Here is a 21,384-nt window from a genome sequence, read left to right on the forward strand (position 1 = left end):
CAGACTGAGGGAAAGTCTCCTGGGCTGGGGCCCAGGCCTCTCGGCTGGAGGTGGAAACCACAGGAATAAAGAGCTAACTTTAGCCTCAAAAAACAGAAAAGCAAAAGGAAGCTTGCTTCGTGGCACCCCTCACTGCTCTCGCTGCCTTGCACACTGCCTGCGTCTGGTGCAGCAGGTGGGCACCTGGGATAGCCCCCACCAGAGCCGGGTGCCCACACGCTCCCAGACACCTCCACGCACTGAGCCGGGGAGAGAGGAAAGAGATGCCCCATCTACGGCTCACGGGTTACCATCACTCACCTCCACTTCATGATCTTCCAACACATCTGCTTTTGGCTGGTCGTCAAGCCTAAGAGTAAAGCAGGGTTTGTCAAGGAGACCCCGAGGCTGGGCCACTCGGCTCCCAGCTGGGCAGGGGACTCCCCACGCGAGGTCTGAGAAAGGGGTGCCAGGCCTGGACCCTTCCTTTGACCCACTTGGTCACGGGGAAGGCGGTCTGGATGCTGTGGAAACACACAGCAGGCCGAAGGCCAGACCCCACTTCCCTTCTCCGGCCTTGGCCTTCCCCAGGCTGAACTTGAGGGTGGTGGGGGCTTAAGGGTGGACAGTGACCATCAGGGACCTTTCAAATCTGACAACTAGTATGGGGTTCCGAGCACGGGCACAGGATTTGGAATTCTACTTCAGGACTGCTTCCGTTACTCCCTAGCTGTGTGACTTAATGCAATTTCTTAACCTCTCTGAGCTGATCCCCTCATCTGGATGTCAAGGATGACACCTACTTTACACCTGGCTGAGAACTCGACCAAACAAGGTGAGTCAGGTGCTCGGCGTGGCCTGACCGAGAAAGGGCTCCTTGACGCCCAAGGAGCATCAAGAACAGGAGCTGAATTATTAGGTTTCTCTAAGGCTGGGTGCCTTCGCCCAGCCCTCCTGGGTCTCTAGACAGCTCCGTTGCACAGGCAGCCCCACCCCACGCTGACTGCAGTGATAGGAGGCAAATAAAACCCTGTGGCTGAGTTAACTGGATCACAGGGAGAATTAGCCCAAGGAGTGCTCCATCTGGCTGCCCAGGTCCATGGTAAGGTCTGAAATTAGAGGGTCAGAGATTTAAATGTGGAGGTAGAACATGGTCCTGCTATAGAGCTCAGGGAACTCTGCTCAGGGTTATGTGGCAGCCTGGATGGGAGGGGAGTTTGGGGCGCGGAGAATGGATAAACGCAATATGTATGGCTGAGTCCCATCGCTGTCCACCTGAAACTATCACAACACTGTTCATCGTCCATACTCCAATATAAAATAAAATGTTAAAAACAGTATTAATAAAGGTAGATGAAGGAGGTGGTCAGGGATGTGGGTCCAGCTTTAACAAGTCCCCAAGGAAGAAAAAGCGCCTACCGGGAACTGTCCGCTCCATCGGTGAACGGCGCTGCCTGTGGAAATGCCGAAATGTCTGGAGAAAACGGAAAAAAAATACGAGGCATGAGACCCGTTCCCACTACCCCCGGAGACACAGGGCAGAGGTGCTTCCCCAGCGGCCCCTGCATGGGTCGCATGCGGGCTCTCAGGGCCACTTCCATGTGCTTTCCCTAAATCAGAGCACAGACGCAGCCTCCGCGGCACTCGGTTTTCCCACACGGCTCTGCCCTGGGCAGGGACTCCAGGCGGGGTGGAAGCTGAGACTTCTCAGTTGCCACCATCGCCCTGAGGCCCCCTACAAGCAAGTGGTAAAAGCAACTGGGCCCCTATTGACTGGACCTGTGGGCTGGACCCTCCTCCTCGCCTCTGAGGCAGGGGCTGCTGGCTGCAACAACCCTTGACTGCGGCAAGACCCTTGGGCCAGAAGAGGCCAAAAGCCAGACTCACAGGTGGCTCGTTAGCGACACCGGGTGCCTGGCACGGATGCCGGGCACTTCGGATGGGAGCCAGAGGCCCCATCACCTCAGCTTCCAGCTTTGGTGGCTGGTGGAGCAGCACTCTGCGGAGACAGAAATGCACAGTCCACGCATCAGGGACCCTGGGATCAAGAAGTTGGCACTGACGCCTGAGTCGGTGGCTTTCCCAGTTTCAGCACCAAAAGCCCCCCATCCGGGGAATACTGGACAGATGGTCACCCCAGGGTGGAGCCAATGTGGCACAGGCCAACTCTCCCCCCTCCCCATGGCTGCTCCTGCTGCTGGCTGCTTTCTGTTCTCTCTGGTCCCTTCTCAACGTGCTCAGAGAGGCTGGCTGCCTCAGGGCTGGTTGGGCCCCTCACCCCCTTTTGCAGCAAAAGAAGAGATTGGAGGTGGCGGTGGTTGGAGCTAATCAGGGCCTCTCCCTGTCTGCTGGAACAAAGAGAATTCCCATCAGCCAGCAAATCTCCCTCACCTCCCTCTGCGCTCTCCGCAAGGCTATTCCTGAAGCTTTCTCGACATTTCTGCCTGTGTGTTCAGTCGTGTCTAACTCTTTGCGACCTCATGCACTGCAGCCCACCAGCTCTTCTGTCCATGGGATTTCCCAGGCAAGAATAGTGAAGTGGATTGCTATTTCCTCCTCCAGAGGATCTTATCGACCCAGGGATCAAACCAGCATCTCCTGCATTGGCAGGCAGATTCTTTACCGCCTGGGGAAGCCCTCTCAACATTTCTTGAACCTCACAGGCTTGGGAGAGTCTGATAGAGGCCGTGGACCTTCTTATCAGAGAAATGCACACATGTACCCAACATCCTGTGTGCAATTTCTGGGGAATCCTAAACCCGGAAGTCTGCCAAGGCTCCCCCAGACACCACTACCTTGCGTCTGCAGACCGTCAAAGGCAGTCTGATGTTTCTACCCACCCAACACTGCTCAAATGTTTCCATAGAAGAAAAACACACGCACAGATATAGGGTGACACAGGGTAGATGGGAGTCTGGGGAGAAACAGCACCTCAGGTTGGGGGGCGGCAAAATGCCTCTGAAGCTTCACACTTGTCCTTAAACATTAAGAGTGTAATTTGTATTCTGCTCCAAATGTGTCCGTATCTGTTTTAATGGAACTATATTTCCTTCCTCTCCCCCCTGACATCTTCAGAGCAAGATGGACCCTACTAGAAAAAAAGCCACGTTCTCCCAAAGCTTTCAAGGGTACTCCCCTGTATGCCACCCTAGAGCAGTAACCAGGCAGGCTCTTGGAGGGGAGCCACAGAAAAAAATGGGTGTGAAACCACAGAGGCAGCTCAGGGAGCCTGGCCCTACCCCCAACCAGCCTGCACAGCCTGAGAAACCACCTATAGGAGCTAACAAATGCTCTTAGTCACTCCCCTAATGGAGCTGGGATGGGGAATAGAAAGGCCTGCAATTACCAAAATACCATGACTTCAAGACAGGCCTGTTTAATCCAGGGAAAAACAATTAACTACAGTTTTCATCAAAAACACACAGAACCTTCATATGACTAAACTCAGAATTAAAGTCACAGATTACTTATACTATTGCTTGTCACCTCCAATTAGAGAAATAAGTACTAAAGAGTATAAACTCCTTAGGGGCAGGAATATGGTCACATGCAAAGGCCGGCACATAGTAGATGTGCAAAACAATTTCTGTGGAAGGAAATTAATTAAATCAACAAAGTTTTCTTTCAGCTTTCTGCACGGCAGGCATTTCCAACAACGGCCAGCAGATGGCGCTGTGCGGCAAGGCTCTGGAACGAGAGACCCGCCAAATAAATGAAGTCTGCAGACCTTCCCAAACTGGCATCCCCTTCTTGAAGAAAGGGTAGCAGTTTCCTTGCCATTATGTAGAAGATGACTTGTCAGATGCTCAAAAGGCATCAGCAAAAGGTCCTCTCCCCTTATTCTGCAAACTGGATTTCTGCCACTTTCTGGCTGTGACCCTGGACAAGTCGCCTGCAGTCTCTGCAAAGAGGCGGGGGAGGGTGGATGCCAAGGGTCCTCGCGGTAATGCACTGCCCCTGTGAAGGGCCAGCTTCAAGGTTACTCACTCTGCCCCCTTACCCACCCTCAACAGACAGTCAGCTCTCAAAGCAGATGGGTGTGAAACACAGGTCCTCAGGGAGAGGGCTGGACAGAGGGGGTCACGGCAAGGGACAGTTAGTGGAACCATGCAAAGGACTCACCTGGGAAGATAAACTGCTGTCTATGATGAATGAAGTAGGCAGCTTTAAACAGAAGAGGAGGTGAGTCACACACAGAATAGCAAATGCAGCATGGGGAGAGGAAACAGAGGCAGGGGCTTGGGGGAGAGGGGCTGGTTATAGGGCTGGGGCACCCCTGCCCCACCTGCCCTGTCCCAGGTGGGCCTGGCCAGGATGGGGCGCTCCATGCAGGAAGGAGGAAAAGAGCTGGGAAAAAGTGGGTGTCCGCAGGAGCCCCCGGGAGTAAGGGGTCTTGCACTGGAGGACAGGGGTTCAGAGACCCAGTCTTGGGAGCCACCCTGCTGAAGAGCCCTGGCCAATTCCGTTCATCTGCTGGGCCCCCTTCCCTTCTGTGAACTGTGCCTGAGCCCAGGAGGGCAAAATATAATGGGGAGAAAAACCCAAGATTCTGAGAACACTGGACAACGCTGTGTGCAGGAGAAGGGAAAATCCACCAGCCCACGTTCACACCTGGAGGTACCGAGGCTTCTGCCGCTCAATATTACCATCCAAAAAATAACCCTTCTCCAAGGTTAGCCTCAGATACACACGGAAGTGCTCCCTCACAGTATGGAGTGGGTGGACTAGGAGGAGGTCCCATGCCACGTTAACTGCCAGCCCAGCCCAGCCCATGACCAGAGAGAGAGGGCTCCGTGCAGGGTACAATGCGGGCCCAGCCTGGGACATCAGGGAAGCTAAGAAGCTCTGGCTGATGTCACACAAAGGACTTTTTCAGTGACTCTTGTTTTTCAAACAGGCCCCTCCTTTCAGAAAAAGCCTTTTCTTTCCTTTCAGACTAGGAGGTTCAGCAAAAGGCCCGGTTTCAGAGCATCACAATGACAGAGCAGAACAGAGGAGTGTAATCACGTGGCCATTGCTGGGTCGGAGGAGGGAGGCGCGGGCTTGGAACGATGCATTAGTGTCAGGAGATAGCCAGCCACATGCATGTTAAGGCAAAAAAGAAGAAAGAGTCCTAAAAAATCTCACCACCACCCCCCAAAAGAAGTCCCTGGGACCCTGGGGAGATGAGGCTAGTGAGGTTGCCCAGCCAGGGATCCCCTGGCACAGGAAAAGCCATGCCTTTGTCCTCCTCGGCCTGGAGCCCTGGGGACCGGTGACAGGTGGGGCCAGGCCTGGAGTCCACAGGGTGAAGCTGGCAGCCAGCCTGGCTGGGCCCGGAGTGAACTGGAGCTGCCCTCCTTCCCTGAGCTTAAAACACGCTGAGGGCCGAGACCGGTTTCGAGGGGCTGCCTGGGAGGCCAGGACTGGGGCTCAGTCCTGAAGGGGGCCAGTGGGCTTTGTTCTGCTCCCTGAGGAGGTGGGACACTCCAGGCCCGGCCGAGTGGCAGAAGCCCTGTCCCTATAGACCCAGGGTAGCCGGGGCTGTGGTCAGAGGTCGGCTCGGCTCTGGCACACACCCCTGGGTGGACTCTGAGGCCTCACTCACACAGTGGGGATAACCTAACTCCAGCCTCACCTGATCTCTTGTTTTATAGAAAAGGGAACAGAAGTGCCCCCTTAAGCAGCTCGTCCAGACCCAGAGCAGGTAAGCCACAGAGCCCCGGATTCCTTTGCTCTGGCCTTCTGGGCTTGCCCCAGGTCTCATTGCTGCCTGCCCTGCTTCTCAGGAGCCCAGAAGCCCCGAGTGAGTGAACAATGCCCCCGAGAAGCCATCCCACACACAGGAGGGCAGCCTGGGGATTACCCAGGCTTTGCATCAGACAGACTTGGCTTTGAGCCCGGCTCTGCTGCTTACAGCTTGGGGCAAGCCACTTACTCCCTCTGAACCTCAGTGTCCCATCTGTAAAATGGGTACAATCATAGCAGGTTTAAATATGGTGATACACTGAGTGTCCAGCTACTGCTCTTAGCGGTGGAGACGGTTTAGCCTTGAGTCAGCCAGGATGAGCAGAGAAGGGACATGCAACCCCATCCCTCAGGCCCAAGAAAGCCCCAAGGTGTGGTACCTGGGAAGTTGAACCTGCCATCCCGCTGGCCAGGTGAGGGGTTGGGGGGCGTGGTGGCACTGGATGGGTTGGACGACGCTGGGAAGGGCGCGGGTGAGGAGGGCGTGGAGGATGTAGTGGAGGATGGGTTGCTGCTGGAGTCCAGGTGGTTCATGGCTGGAGGATGCTCCTGCAGGACCAGAGACACGGGGAGTGGCAGGGACCACCCAGCCCAGCCTGCCCGCCCACCCCTCCCCACCTAAAAGGGAGGAGGTGAGCCAGGGTGTTCTGGCATTTATGGGTATAACGTTAGAGGGAAGGACGGCACAGGGAGACCTGCACCTCAACACCTGACCCCTGGAGGGCTCCTCTCACCTTTCTGATTTCAGTTCAAACATCCTTTCCTCCCAGAAGTCCTCCCCCAGCCCTGGTGGGAGCCAGGCTCCCCCCACCCCCCTTTTATCCTACCAGGGCCCTGAGAACTTTTCATCAGGGCACCTGAACTACAATTTGCCAGCTGCAGGGGTGGTTTTCTGAAGACTGTCTCCACCACACTGTGTGAGTCCCAGGAAAGCAAGAGCCACATCTTGTCACACACCCAGGGCCTAGCTCTTGGCTGACCACAGAGTAGGGTCCTTTAATGAAGTAAATTCAGCCTCTGACAAGTATTTATTTTAGTGGGTGGTTCACAGTGGGTGGGGCTTCCAGATGACTCAGTGGTAAAAGAATCTGCCTGCCAGTGTAGGAGATACAGTTCAATCCCTGGGTCAGGAAGATCCCCTGGAGGAGGAAATGGCAACCCACTCCAGGATTCTTGCCTGGAAAATCCCATGGACAGAGGAGACCGGTGAGCTACACTCCATGGGGTTTGCAAACGGTCAGACATGACTGAGTGACTGGGCGTACACACAGTGGGTGCCTAATAAGTGCTCCCGCCACTCAGCAGGTGGATCTGCCAGCCGGGCCATCAGTGGTGTGGACCCCAGCAAGGCCAGAGGACCCCTGAGGGAGGGTCCCAGGGGGAACCGAGTCCATGCCTGGGGGATCATGGGCCTGACCAGTGTCTCCTAGACCAAATGCCAGTTCCTCAGCCGGTGGGGCAGGCAGTTCTGTTCAAAAAAAGTTGGGGCTAACCTGGGTTAAAAGCTAAGCTGAACCGGTTTCTCTGGCAGGCCCTCAAAGCTCTGGGATGCAGGGGGGATTCTGGAAACCATCAAAGCCACGCAGTGGGTCTCACTGTCCAGTGACAGCCAACACCATCTGCTGCCAAGCTAAAGGGGGAGGGGGCTGCACCCCTGTGCCCCCACTCTGCCCCCTCACACACCACGTCCCAGACCCCCCATCCTGATCAGGCCAGGCCAGCAAGGGCAGGGGGTTTGTTTGAGGCAGGCTGAACCCCAGCCCAGAGTCAGCGCCTGTGTGACCCTGGACGAATTGGCCCACGCTTCTCAGCCACACGGTATGTTGTCTACATAAGCGGGGCATCAGCTGCTGCCTCACGGGGTCGCTCATTCGCTCAGCGTTCAATAGACACATTTCCTTGCTGCCAAGGCAGGCGTCAGGGGCCCGGCTGGAGCACGACCCCACAGCCCTGCCCTCCACAGCACCCACGCGCTCCGGGCCTGCCTCTCACCCACAGGGAACCTTGCAGGCAGTTTCTTCATCTCTAAAATGGAAGTGATACAAAATCCCTGGTGGTCCAGTGGTTAGGACTCTGTACTTTCACTGTCGAGGGCACAGGTTCGATCCCCGGTTGGGGAACGGAGATCCCACAAGTCACAGTGTAGCCAAAAAAAAAAAAAAAGGGTGGTGCCATCAGCATGTGACTTTTAGAACCACTGTGGGGATCAGATGAGTTATCAATGGAGAAAGTTCCGTTTCTGATGCTGAAGTACTCAGGAAACAGTGGTTCAAAATGGGGGAGGGCGCTACGACAACTGAAGCCCGCGAGTGCTAGAGCCCCTGCTCTGAAACAAGAGAAGCCCCACAACGAGAAGCCTGAGCACACTCCACAACCTCAGAGTGGCCCGGGCTCGCAGCAACTTGAGATAGTCTTCGCATTGCAATGCAGACCCGCTGCAGCCAAAAATCAATTAATTAAAAACCGCGGCAGGTGGGTACTGCCACATAACTATGATTTGCACACAAATGTGAAACCTACGCAGTGGCTAAACATGAGATCCCCGCAGGCTACCCTCCGGCCATGCAACCGGGTTGCAGCATCACACTTCCTTCTGGCCGGCCACCCTGGGCGTGTGTCACAGAAAGGGACCCTGGGCGAGGGTTCTCCTGACATGGTACCTTCTTTGTCAGTGCTTTGGGGAGGGTTCCAAAATGGGGTTCAGCGGCTCTGTCCACTGGATTGTTGATGTCCGAGGGCACGGATTCTGTCCTCCGAAGCTTGGGTACTGTTTAAAAAGGAGGTGGGGGGTGGTTGTAACCATCAGCAGCGAACAGGATCAAGAAAGATGCACCCCAAATCCCAAAGATAGAGCAGAGAAGGGCAGGAAACTCACGTGGAAGGAAGGATATTCTACAGGCAGGGGCTTCTTTTGTACACTTGTTATGACACTTCAACCTGGTGGAGAAGGCAGGGTCAGTGCACGGAGGGGCCACATGGGCCCCAGGACACACACACGGGCTCGGAAGCACTGCCTGGCAGTTCTGTACAACACTCAACCCTGACTGCCTCAATTCCCACTAATGTCTCAACAAACATTAGCTTTAGAGTGGAGAGCATCTCGTGTTAATAGTACTAGCAGCTGGTATCCATTGAGCACGGCCATGTCCCTGCTGTCATCTGCCTCATCTTCACAGCAAAGCAGGTTTTTTTTTTTTTAATTTATTTTTAATTGGAGGATCATTGCTTTACAATGTTGCATTGGTTTCTGCCATACATGAACATGAATCAACCTGAATCAACCAATGTTCCCCTTCCTCTTGTATCTCTCACCTACATCCCACCCCATGCCACCCATCTAGGTGCAAACAAGTCTAATTTCACCTATTTTAACATCCTGTAGGGCACCCCACTCCAGTACTCTTGCCTGGAGAATCCCATGGACGGAGGAGCCTGGTGGGCTGCAGTCCATGGGGTCGCTAAGAGTCGGACACGACTGAGCAACTTCACTTTCACTTTTCACTTTCATGCATTGGAGAAGGAAATGGCAACCCACTCCAGTGTTCTTGCCTGGAGAATCCCAGGGACAGGGGAGCCTGGTGGGCTGCCGTCTATGGGGTCACACAGAATTGGACACGACTGAAGCAACTTAGCAGCAGCAGCAGGTCATCTTTTCTAAAGAAAAGGAGACCCTCTACCCACGTTCAGAAAGCTTGAGACAAATCTGAACTTGAAAGAGATGAATTAGAAGGAAAATATTTCCATTTCCAAGGATCCCAGGGAGGCCTCTCCTGCTACCTTCCTGCATAGGCCACGCTGTCTGAGGATCAGAGCCAAGGCAATGGAAAGAGCTGGATTGGGATTCTTGGTTTGGTTCTGCCTGCTGAACCCTCCTCAGGGTTCTCATCGATCAAATGGGCTGACAGTTGGGGTCCTCCAACTTCACACTGCAACTACAGCAGAGCTTGGGGTTCAGAGGTTATCCTGTGCTCTCTGCATGAAAGGCATTACTTGAATAGGAGTTGGAGGCCCCTGATTTAAAGCCAAATGGCCAGGAGCCACCAAACACCTAGACTGGTGAGAAAGGTCTGACATCTCCTTCGCGTTTTCCTGTGGTTCTCTCCTAACCACAATTTATCCAATAGACGCACATGAGACCTATCACCTACAGTCTGGCGGGAGCCCAAATGCTTTTACTACACACTCTAGCTCTGATTTTGAGAGTAATCCTGATTGCACAGAGAGACCTGGAAGCCAAAAATGAGGCCCAGAAAGGGCAAGCACCTTGCTTCGGGTCACACAGCAATGCAAGGACAAAGTGGACTGGCAACAGGCTTCAGGTCCATCCTGGTAAGTGGGAGTAGCTCGATAGCAGGGAACAGACTCTGCTCACCCTACTCTTCACTATCCTTGCTCTTCTGTCTCACCAGAAACCTCAACAGTAGGAAAAGGATTGAATTTATATAGAATCTACATTCTTCCTTCATTTTCTTCTCTAAACACCACAAGCCACTTCTCCGTATTTACTATTCCCTGGCCCCATTTCCCGATTCCTTATGTGCTAACCTTAAACTTCAGAAACTCCTTACAGTTTCCCAAAAAGTCCTGCCATTCCTGTCTGCCTTTATACAAGGTGCTTTCTTGACCCGGAATTGTGTTACCTCCTTAGTCCACCTGGTAAACTTCTATTCATCTTTCAAAGCCCACCTCAAACAGTCCCTTCTTCTAACAATGCTTTGCCTGATGCTTCCTTATTCTTCCTAGAGAGGGCTGATCACTCCCTGATGTGCTGAGATTACACATAGATTTTGGAACTCTCAAACGAGTTCCTTTGAACTGTGATTTGACCTGAGGCCAAGAACCAAGTGGCAAGACTTACTGAACTGAAAGTATGGAGCTGGTGCCCTCTCCCACCTCTGCCCCACCCCGCTTATTACCTGCAATGCTTGCACTTCACTCCAAACATCATGCTCTTCTGGCACACGTGGCAGACCTGCGACAGCCAGGACTTGGTGGAGAACCTGTAGGGTGGACATGTGAAAATGCTCAGAGGGGCCAGGATGGAGACGCATCCCCACCAAGCCACAGGGAAACCAGAAAAACTGGTTCCACCCCAGACACCCGGGCGCCCTCTCAAGTGGAGGGCAGGGACATCCAGGACCCCTGCTTTCCTCAGGCCTTCAGATTTCTCGGCCACAAAGTCTTCATTGCCAAAGCTGATCTGGTCACTGATGCCAGCTCTCTGGCAGACAAATTGGCAAAAGCAATCAAAATTACAAGTGCACCCATGGAGCGCTTCCAGTCCCAGGAATCCATCCAACAGACACTCCCGCGGGTGTCAAATGATGCACTGACAGGGTACTCACTGCAGCATGTTTGTGGCAGAAGAGACTAGAAACAAGCTATGTTGTTTGTATAGGTGTACAGGTGACTGACTGTATAAAGTATGGTCCATGCACACAACTGAGCACCAAACAGTCGGAAAATAAAGTAAGGAAGCTCTTTTTATGCAAACGGGGCATGATCACTAAATTACACTGTCAGTGAAAAAAGGAAGGTACAACGCTACATGACTCCATTTATTTGAAGTTCAAGTACAGGGAAATCTAATCTATGATGACAGAAGGGAATAGCATCTCTGGAAGGTAGCACTATGGACTAAGAAGAGCCAAAGAGAACTTCTGGGGTGGGGACGTTCTGAATCTTCGTATGGGTGGTATACGTGGGTGTACACATATGTTAAGCATTTGTGTACTTAGCTCCATATAAATTACGCCTCAATTTTAAAAGAAAAAAGCAAAGTATAGAACAGTGTGTATAATATATGCAATATTTTTGTGAAAATAAAAAGGGAGGTGGAAGAATTTACATATGTATTTGATTGTACAAAAATATCTCCGGGGGACACATAGAAGACGGCCAAGATTGCCCGTGGCGGGGGTTGGGGGGATGATGACAGCAGCGGGAGGGGACTTTTCTCATAAATACACATCCTCTGGAGGTTTGCATTATAAATGCATTTCAATCCAAACTCAATGTTTTAACAATCCACAAAAGATATACTGAAAAGAAGGGTGGGGATGGAGTGGGTGGTGGCCTCCCAGAGAAAAAGTCCAAGGTCTGTGCACAGGATGGGGAGCCTCAGAGCAGAAAGAACTCACAGTTTTGGAGGACTAGATTTTTAAAAGCATAGGATATCATAGTAAGGACAGAACAAATAGCAACAGGACTTGGGCAACAGTTTGTAACGTATCCACAAACATTAGCTCACTCCTGGGAGTGACCACCCCAGGAAGTTCGGCAGGTCAGGGATTCTTAGCACACAGGCAAGCAAACCAGCTCAGAAAGCTTAGGTGACTTTCCCAAGGCCACACGGTTGGGCTGCTGTGCAGCGGGGGCAGAGCCCAGGTCTCTGAACTCAGAGCACGGCTCTGTAAGAGAGAGCACGGGGATGGAAAATGAGGGAAAGAGCCTGGGCTTTGGGGTCAGACCACACCGGGTTTGAATCCTGACAACTGCTGGCTGTGGGATGGGTCCAAGTCTTTGGAAATGAGGCCGACACTCTCCCCTCACAGGGCTTGAGGAGAATCACGTGTGCCGTGTAATGTGCAGGGCCTGGACTGTGGGCGTGAACGTCGCTGCTTCTACGAGCCAAGATGGGAGCCTCCAGGCCTAGGAGAAAGGCAGCCACCCCCTTGGAATGACTTTTTTTTAATATTAATTCATGTATTTATCTGGCCGTGTCGGGTCCTTGTTGCATCGTTCGGATCTTTCGTTGCAGCACAGACTCTCTTGAGTGGCTTTAGCAGTTTCAGGCTTAGTTGCCCCACGGAATGTGGGGTCTCAGTTCCCCAGCCAGGGATTGAACCCATGTCCGCTGCATTGCAAGGTAGATTCTTGCCACTGGGCCACCAGGGAGTCCCTGGAATGCCTTTTAAGGAGCTCTGATTCGGCCTCTCTGGGATCCACACAGTCTCTCTGGCCTTTAATCTCCTGTCAACAAGGGGGTTAGGCGAGCAGCTCAGTGGTACTCGAGATGGCCTCCACTAGAAAATCCCGAAAACAGGTTGAAATGAGAGTTGGGGGCTCGGCCAGAGAAGGGGCAGGCACTAGGGAGGTTTGGGGGTGTGGAGTAAGCATCATAAAATATTTTTTCCCCTATGATTAGACCAAAATGCTTCAGAACTTCTTGCTGAGAGAGGCTTGGATCATGAATTTAAAAATCCAAGAGAGTGTGACCATGATGTCCCATACCCAAGACCAGAGCCTGGGTGGGCAGGGCCACTTGGAGATGCCAGACAGGATGGATGCTGCTGCCCAGGGTCTAGCCGGCACGGCCTCAAATACTCCGTGAGACCAGGTGCAGCCAAGACAAAAAGGAAACAGAGCAACCTGCTGATCCTGGTGTCCCTTACTTACCTAAGTCAGCCTGTCTCAGGCCAGAGCCAGGGGTTAAACACCAAGTGCTTCCCAGCACTGGATGCATGAGGCTCACACGCATGTCACCCCCTTTTATCCTCCCGACAGGACTGGCAGCAAGTTCCAATCACAGAGAGGGAAACTGAGGCTGGGAGGGGTTACTGGCAGGGAAGATGGCACTGGGTGTGCTTGAGGGAGGCCCTCAAGACCCTCACTCAAATGGCTTCTCCTGGTGCCAGGGACTCTCCTCCCCGAGCATCTTGGGGACGGGCATCTGGGCCCTGCCAAGGCTTGGGACAGAAGTGCCTGGGCGCCAGCCAACGGTTTTAAGAATGTCTCAGTGGCCGTGAGACCTCAGGCAAACTACTCAACCCCTCAGAGCCAAGCCTGTCTCATGGGGCGAGGATTCGGGGCTGGCCTTCCGCACAGGCCAGAGTTCAGCACACACTCCAGGGAAACCAAAGGCCCTGGCAAGTTGCAAGGCTCTTGATGAGCATGCCCAGCCATGTTCACAACTTGTTTAATGGGGTGGCCAGAGGGCGGGGATCCCAAAGGACTGTATTGCTGGCCGTCAGTGGGGAGACAAGATGCTGCTCAGACCTGCTGTTGGCAGCACACACCAGCCTCATGAGCATTGAGGCTGAGGCCTCTGCGTGGTCCATGTCATGGGCCCTCACCAGCCACACAGCTGCATAAGCATCAGTCTCCGGAAGTTGCTAGAATCCTGACTGGCAAGCCAAGCACCTTACAGATGGAACCTGGTGTTTCATCAAGCTCCAGGGGCTCTGATGTGTGGCCAGTTATGTCCATGGAAGTGATGTCATGCTGGACCCAGGGCGATGCTCTCAGCTCCGTTTCTCCTGGGACCTGTGTTTTCCCTCAGCAGAGGGAGGAGACTTGAGGAGGGGCAGGGGAGGGCCAGCAAGTCCAAAAGGGCTGCTGGTGACAGGCAAGGGCTCCAGGCGGGTGCCATGTCCACAGAGGAATGGACAGACAGACCACAGAATGGACTGACAGACACACAAAGAGCCCTGAGAGACAGGGTCAGGACAGAGCTCCAGCGATGCAGAGTGACCCCCCAGCGGGGCTCAGCCTACACAGGTCCCAGCCCAGCTCTGTGCCTCCTCCCCACCCCAGCCCGGCCAGGCCTACCTGTGTGTCACAGAGAGCCCGATGTCCCTTCGTACCATCTGCGGGGATCCGTGAGGGAGATCTGCAGGGAGAGAGGCCAGGTCGGCAGGCTGAGGGGTCCTTCCTACCTGGACGGAGTGTACCTGGGACCTGCTGTCTCAGAGATCACAGGCTGGGGGGTGGGGTGGAGACCAACCACATGGTTGGGGGGTGGGCGGGGCAAAACCAACTACATGGCAGAGGGCCATTTTCCTGAGCCTGCCTCTAATCAACACAGGGATGGCCAGGCGAGACCAAAGCGGGGCCAGTGCAGTTACCCCCATCCCCCAACAGATGCTACCACCTAGCCTCTGCAGACAGTTCAGAAATAGCCCCTGGGAGATTTCTAGCTTTGGGGGAAGACAGGCTTGTGAGGCAGAAGGCAAAGCCAAGGTGAGGACAGCGGCTCAACTCCCCCCACCTCCTGCACATCCTCGTGGAGGCAGCCACAGGTCACCAATTCTTGTTACGCTGGTAGAAGGTGCCTGACCCTTGGAGGAGGAGGTGAGGCTGGTGGCCATGCAGCACACCCAGCTCTCCAGGCAGAAGCACTTTGGGTATTTTGCTCTGAGAGCCACCACTGCCGGATCCCAGCAGGTAGAGAGAAGATGAGGTGAAGCTTCACCCGTTCCCATGTGACCCAGACCCAGCCAGGCACTCAGTCTGAGCCTCAGGGGAAGTCTCAGGCCTTGAGCTTTGCATGCTTTCCAAGAGGGCACCCTGGCCTCTCTCTCCAGCCCTGGCTTCCTTATATGAATGGGCATCCCTGGGGTTGGTGGTATAATAGGTTGGGCAGTAGAGGAGCAGCTGGAAGCAATCTGTCATCCACTGGCAGCCCATATGTCTAACTCCCTCTCCCCTCCTTCACCAGAGAGACCCCCATTCCTCCCCACCCCACCTTCTGCCCATACTCAATACTGCCTATCTCCTCCTAGAGCAGGGTTTCTCAAAGGAGCCCATGGATGTGCTGCAGGGGGTCTGGGACTCCTCTGGACTGGTAAGCAGATGATGTAGGGCAGGGGTCCCCAATCCCTGGGCTGTGGACTGGTACTGGTCTGTGGCCTGTTAGGAGCCGGGCCACACAGCAGAAGGCGAGTGACAGATGAGACAGCAAAGCTTCATCTGCCACTCCCCATTGTTTGCATTATCACTGCCTGAACCATTCCCCTGCCCAAACCCATGCCACCACCGTCCATGGGAAAACTGTCTTCCAGGAAACCAGTCCTTGTGCCAAAAAGGCTGGAGATGGTTGATGATTTTCCTTAGCAAGAAGGTCTAGATTTTTATCCAATTATCAAAGAGATCTGTGACTCAGAAAGGTCGGGAACACAGTACTCTAGAGATCTGTGGCCATCTCCACCCCATGCTGGCCTGGCACACAGCTGGTGCTCAATAAGTGGTGGTTCACTTAAAGCTGTGTACCAGATACCCAACCACAAGAGAAGGGCATGATGGAGGTATTGACTTTCCTCCTACAACAAGGGGAGTTTGATGGGGACCTCCGCCACCTGCTGATGACTGAACTCACAATCTCTCCAGCGCATCTGCCATGGGGCTGACTCCTCCCAACTCCTTTGTCTGGGGGTGGGGTGGGCCCGGGTGGGGCACCCCACCCCAGTCAGTAGCCAAGGCCATGAAAGCGTATGGATCTAAAAGGGGCTTAGGCTACCCGACTAGGAGAAACAGACAGTGGGAAAATGAAATTTTAACCATCTATCTCTGAAGACAATCTGTGGTTGATTAGTAATGTCCGCCACAGGCCTAGGCTAGGACAGAGGTGAGATGAGGTGGTCCCTGATCCTGAAGACAACCTACAATTAATTAGTAATGTCTGCCATAGGTCTGGGATAGGACAGAGGTGAGATGAAGCTGTCTCTGATCCTGAAGACACCCTACAACTGATTACTAATGTCTGCCACAGGCCTGGGATAGGAAGGATATGAGATGATGCTATCCCTGATGGAAGTAAAACACTGGTCCTGAAGGCCTCGTCCCACCTTCCCGGCAAACTGGGGAAGCAGCCTCACTGTTGTGGTCCCTGCATCACTATAGCAACCAGGAAGATGGATGTCCTAGGGATGCAGATGCTGGATTCTCCTCCAAGGCTCTGTGAGGGGTCTTGGGAGTTTTCCACCTGTGCCCTGGGGACAGGGAAGGGCAGTCTCCCTCCTTCCTTGTCCTATACCTCCCTGGTGGTCCTGCATTCAGATCCATTTTGGCAAAGTCACTGTTACCCCATTCCACATCTCTCAGACCCTGCTGACAGCCTCTTCATTCTAGCCAGTATAGGATAGTACAAAAACAAGCTGCTACTTTGCTCAGGCAAAAACCAGATGCCTCTGCATCTCCACAGATACAATTATTAAAGCAGACCCCAGAGGCTGTTTCCCTCTGCTTTGACTCTGGAGAGAGAGGCCCTGCAGCACAGCCACGTACGAGAATCAACTCTCAACCCAGTGGTGGAAAAGGGACTCTGAGCTTGCCTGGGCATCCTTACCATCCCCCTCCAAGGGGACATCCACACCCGCTGATCTCTCAGGCCTCATTCAGAGCGGACCACATTCCTGCCTCCAGGGATGTCCCTCTCCTGAACAGGGTGGAGGGTCCCAAGACGTCAGCTGGACTTTGCAGATGGCTACCGTCCATCTACACTGGACATAAGGAACCTCTCTCCCAGGAGCACGGCATCACCACGGCAGCCCAGCAGGTAAACTCCTGCCAGAGGTCACCTGCGGGGGTGGCAAGGTGCAAGTGGGGCCCACCACAGAGCTGCCCACAGACGGTGACATTCTCACAGTGCCTGCTTCTCAGGGCAGCTGTGGGCTGGGCTGAACCACCTTATCATCTGAAGGTTCCCTGTCCTAAGAGCTACTTCCTGAGGCGGAGCCCAGCATCTCTGCTTCTGGACCACAGAAAGGCCAGAGGACTAAGAGAGGGTCGAAGAAATCCACCCCCGATGGGGACAGCGACAGAAACAGGACTCCCGGGTGGCAGAGGGGATGAAAATGAATCACTCTTACCAAACCTGGAGGAGACAAAAAAGAGAGAAAGCGGGATTATGTCACCATGCTGGCCTGGTGTCCCCAGGAACATCAGTCCTTGGGCAGGAGCAGATACAGTGCTTGGATGAGGACTTTGAGCCCCTGCGTGGGGCCGGGCTGGCTGAGTGATTGGAGAATTTCCTCAACGACAAGGGCTAGAGGTGGCCCCCTCCCAACTCCTCACTGGACAATGGAGCCATACACTGTGCTTTAATACATTAGATTTCCTAGCCCTTGCCAGCTACCTGCATTGTAATTAGAGTTCATTCTTTTTCACAGCTGAGGAAACAGGCTCACAGTCTCCCAAGATCATATGCCAGTAGGTGGAGGAGCCCTGCCCAAATCCCTGGGAGGAGGGGTGCTCGGACCAAGCAGGAGGGCGGCTCAGGGAGCCAGAGAAGAAGTGGCTGGGGCAGAAGGCAAGGAGGACAGTTGTAAGAGCAGAGGGGCAGCCCCCAAGCAGGGCCTGAGCAACATCTCCTGGGGGTGCCGCTGTCCCAGGGACGAAGACAGCTGGGAGCCCAGGGCGCTCAGTCCAGCCTCAGGGCTCATCGAGGGCAGCAGGGTGGCCTGAGTACTCATGTCGGTGTCAGCTTTGGTCTTTGTGGGATTCTGACTCAGAATCCCAGGGCGCAAGGCCCAGCTCACCAGCAGCGGGATCCAAGGAAGTGGTGTCATCTGCCTGAGTCTCTGTTCTCCACCCAGAGCCCCCCTGACTCTTTTCAGGAAAAAAAAAAAAAATGAGGAAGAGAGGCACTGGGCTTTGCCCACTGAGATGCCCTCTGAATGACCCATGTCCATGTGTCCACATGGCTGTTATCACTGCGCTTCAGAGAGAAGAAGATCCGGGGGGGGGTGGGGGATGGAAGGCTCATCCCCTTTTGGGGGTCAGGGAGGAGGGAAGCCCCAGGCCCCAGCAGGACAGTCTGATCGGGAGTGGTAGGTAGGTCACAGCTAGATTTCTTTCCTTGGGTGACATACACTCAGAATCATCAAAGTTGTCCAAGGTCTATCCCACAAGGGACCCAAGAGAGTCTGCCCTGGGGTGGGGGAACAAGCCCACTTGAGACCCAAAACAACCATGTCAGGAGAGAGGCTGGGTTCCCAACCCTCAGAAGCACAAGAAGGTAAGAGGCACCCAAGGAAAACTATCCTATCCCTTCCCTTCCACAAGGGTATATAGACGAGGGTGAATTTTATAATAGAGTAGGACAAAGACCTAAATATCCATCAAGAGGGGAGAAATTAAACTATACACTGGAAAGAGGCTTTAAAAAGTTTAAAAGATGAAATAGCTTGAATAATTATAGATATATACAAAACTGATAACCTGGTTGGTTCCTGAAAGGAAAAGGAAAAATGGTAGGGGACAACTTTAACCTCTACAAAGTTCTATGTGAGCAATCCTGGACCACGTGACTGTCACTAACTATTTAAAATACATAGATCAAGGGACTTCCCTAGTGGCCCAGTGGTTAACACTCTGCACTTTCAATGCAAGGGGTAAGGGTCCAATCCCTGCTCAGGGAACTAAGATCCCACATGTTGTGGCCATAAAATAAAACACATAGATAATTTTTTTATAAATAAATACGAGAGTAAGGTAGTTCAAGATGAACTGATATTTAGTTCTCAGAAATAAAAGTAAGTTGAAAAAATAGGTTATAGCATAGAGTACATAGTATTTGATAATTATTAGCAGTTTCAGCAAGATATTCTAGTTCCCCCTTCTGGGCATATAGGAGGATGACATTTTTTGGTTCTTTTGTTTGGGTAGGGCCATAAATGGTGTGTAGAACTTTTGGGAAAGAGCATTTAATTGCTCAGTTGTAACATGTCAAGTTTTTTTTTTTTTTCCTCTGTCACAGTGGGATGTTCTAGACAATGTTCTGGCCTTGAATCTGGAATGAGGCTGACCTGTGATGGACAGGTAGCATGAGCAAGAAATAAATCTCTGGTTATTTGAAGACCCAGAGACCTGGGGGGTATTTGTTATTGCAGCATATTCCAGTCTATTCTGACTGATACATAGTATCACTTCGAGTCTGTGTGTGTGTGTGTGTAAAAGATATCTAATAGAATTCAGCCCAAACTGTTAAGGTATTATTGCTCAGCTGTATTATCTAAAGTGTTATTTTTTTTCGCTGCCACAGTGGGATGTTCTAGACAATGTTCTGGCCTGGAATCTGGAATGAGGCTGACCTGTGATGGACAGGAAGCATGAGCAAGAAATAAATCTTTGGTTATTTGAAGACCCAGAGACCTGGGGGTATTTGTTATTGCATCATAACCCAGTCTATTCTGACGTGTCCGTGTGTGTGTACGAAAAAAAGAAATCTAATAGAATTCAGCCCGAACAGTTCAGGTAGTCTGGGTAGTGGACTGAGAGATGGGGGCATCTTTCACTTTTTACGCTGTGGTTTCTATGTTGGCCAATTTTGTCCTTTAGAAATCGAGCCTATATTACCTTTACAGCGAGAAAACTGTAGTCAGAACTCCCAGTAGGTAGCAAATTCGGCACCTGCCTGGCAAGGACACTTACCTCATCGGGGAGACCTCGTCAATGCGGTTCCCCAGCTGAGACTCGTGGGACTTGCTGCGGGTGAGCGTGGGGAAGCTGGGCAGCAGTTGGAAGACCTTGCGGCTGGGCGGGGGCGGCGTCCTGGGTGGCTTCAGCTTGGTGTGCCGTCGGAGCTGGGGCGTGGTCGGCGGGGTGATGAAGCTGGGCAGGGCGCGGGGGGTCAACCGGCCACTGGCGTGCAGGGAGATAAAGGGGTCCGACAGGCCCTCACCAGGGCCGGGGTTTGGGGAGTCCGAGGCGGGCAGAGCGGACACGGAGACGGAGCGTGGGCCCTGGGCACTGCTGCCCAGTCTGCCCAGCTGGGAGCTCCCCGGAGGCCAGGGCAGGCTGGCTGGCGAGATGGTGTCTGCGGGAGGCCCGGAGCCACTTTCCCGCCGGGCATCAGATGAACTCCAGCCTGAGTCCTCTTTGTGCTCCCCGCCTGTGGGCCCAAGAGTCAAGGGAGTCACAGGTGAGGGGCCAGGGCCCACCCAAGAAGCACAGTCCCTCAGCGGAGGCTCCAGCTGCCAGCCGTCACCTATTTTATAAAGGCCACTTGAGCACGCACGCTATCTGGCTGACTGTCAGGACACCAGTGCAGATACTACTATCCTCGACATATAGAGAAGAAAATGAGACCCAGAGAGGGACAGGGCAGGGCTCCCGCTGGCAGCTGTGTGGAAACCCACCCCCAAAGTGAGTGATCTCCAAGAGGGAAGTGGTGAGTGATCTCTACGAGTTAGGCTGTGTAGGGACCTCCCTGGTGGTCCAGAGGTTAGAACTCCATGCTTCTAATGCAGGGGGTATGGCTTTGATCCCTGGTCCGGGAACTAAGATCCCATATGCCACTCGGCGTGGCCAAAAGTAAACAAATAAAAAGTAAAGATGCATATTTTTTTTTTCAAAGAGTTAGGCTGTAAAGGGATAACTCTCTTCTGAGAAAATTCAATCGTCAGGAAAAGGGGCTGCACGGACCTTTTGAAAGCAAACTGCCCTGGGAATTTGCTAGAAGAGAGACCCAGCAGCCACTTCCTTTTGAGAGAAGCCTCTGAGTGACTTTGGGCTGCTCCCACGGTGACCCTCTGTCTGAGGCTCCCAAGGCTTTGGGGCTCTGAGGGCTCCAAATCAATGACACGTCTGTCCATTCATGCGAGCACTCACTGGTATGCGGATGTTAGGGCATAAAAAGGCACGTCTGCGGTGCACAACGAGTCCAGTGAGAGTGAGGGACACTCAGTTTGGTGTGCTGTGTGCTGACACAGAGATGAATGGAGACTGAGGGGATACAGAGGAGGAGGCCCCTAAATAGCTTGAGGGTCAGGGGGCTTTCTAGAGGACGTGGCACCTGGGCTGGGCCAGCTAAGGGAGAACTGGAAAACTGTTCCCTCTCCCTGGTAAGGGAACAGCACGTGTAGGGAGCACAGGGCATCTTGCGGCAGCTACACAGAGTCCCACATGCCTTGAGAAGTCAGGACAAGCCAGGGAGAGGTGAGAGATGAAGCTGGAGGG

The 21,384-nt window shown here is 53.3% G+C and overlaps 1 protein-coding gene across 4 annotated transcripts in view; it reads right to left on the reverse strand.

The window, feature by feature from the left end:
- KSR1 (kinase suppressor of ras 1) overlaps positions 1 to 21,384 on the reverse strand; it is a 164,672-nt gene that overhangs the window by 23,525 nt on the left and 119,763 nt on the right. For 2 of the 4 annotated variants that reach the window (XM_070390393.1, XM_070390392.1), the window contains exons 4-13: positions 19,858 to 20,317; positions 17,295 to 17,299; positions 14,257 to 14,317; positions 10,623 to 10,706; positions 8,582 to 8,643; positions 8,367 to 8,473; positions 6,087 to 6,255; positions 4,102 to 4,143; positions 1,399 to 1,453; positions 301 to 349 (exon numbers count right to left, since the gene is read on the reverse strand). In XM_070390393.1, the coding sequence (XP_070246494.1) occupies positions 301 to 349; positions 1,399 to 1,453; positions 4,102 to 4,143; positions 6,087 to 6,255; positions 8,367 to 8,473; positions 8,582 to 8,643; positions 10,623 to 10,706; positions 14,257 to 14,317; positions 17,295 to 17,299; positions 19,858 to 20,317 (1,094 nt within the window). Of the gene's footprint in view, positions 1 to 300; positions 350 to 1,398; positions 1,454 to 4,101; positions 4,144 to 6,086; positions 6,256 to 8,366; positions 8,474 to 8,581; positions 8,644 to 10,622; positions 10,707 to 14,256; positions 14,410 to 17,294; positions 17,300 to 19,857; positions 20,318 to 21,384 lie in introns of those variants that run through there. The other 2 variants (XM_070390390.1, XM_070390391.1) reach the window with 2 other exon arrangements.

The sequence above is a fragment of the Bos mutus genome, chromosome 19 (assembly GCF_027580195.1).
Source record: "Bos mutus isolate GX-2022 chromosome 19, NWIPB_WYAK_1.1, whole genome shotgun sequence".
Lineage (NCBI taxonomy): Eukaryota > Metazoa > Chordata > Mammalia > Artiodactyla > Bovidae > Bos > Bos mutus.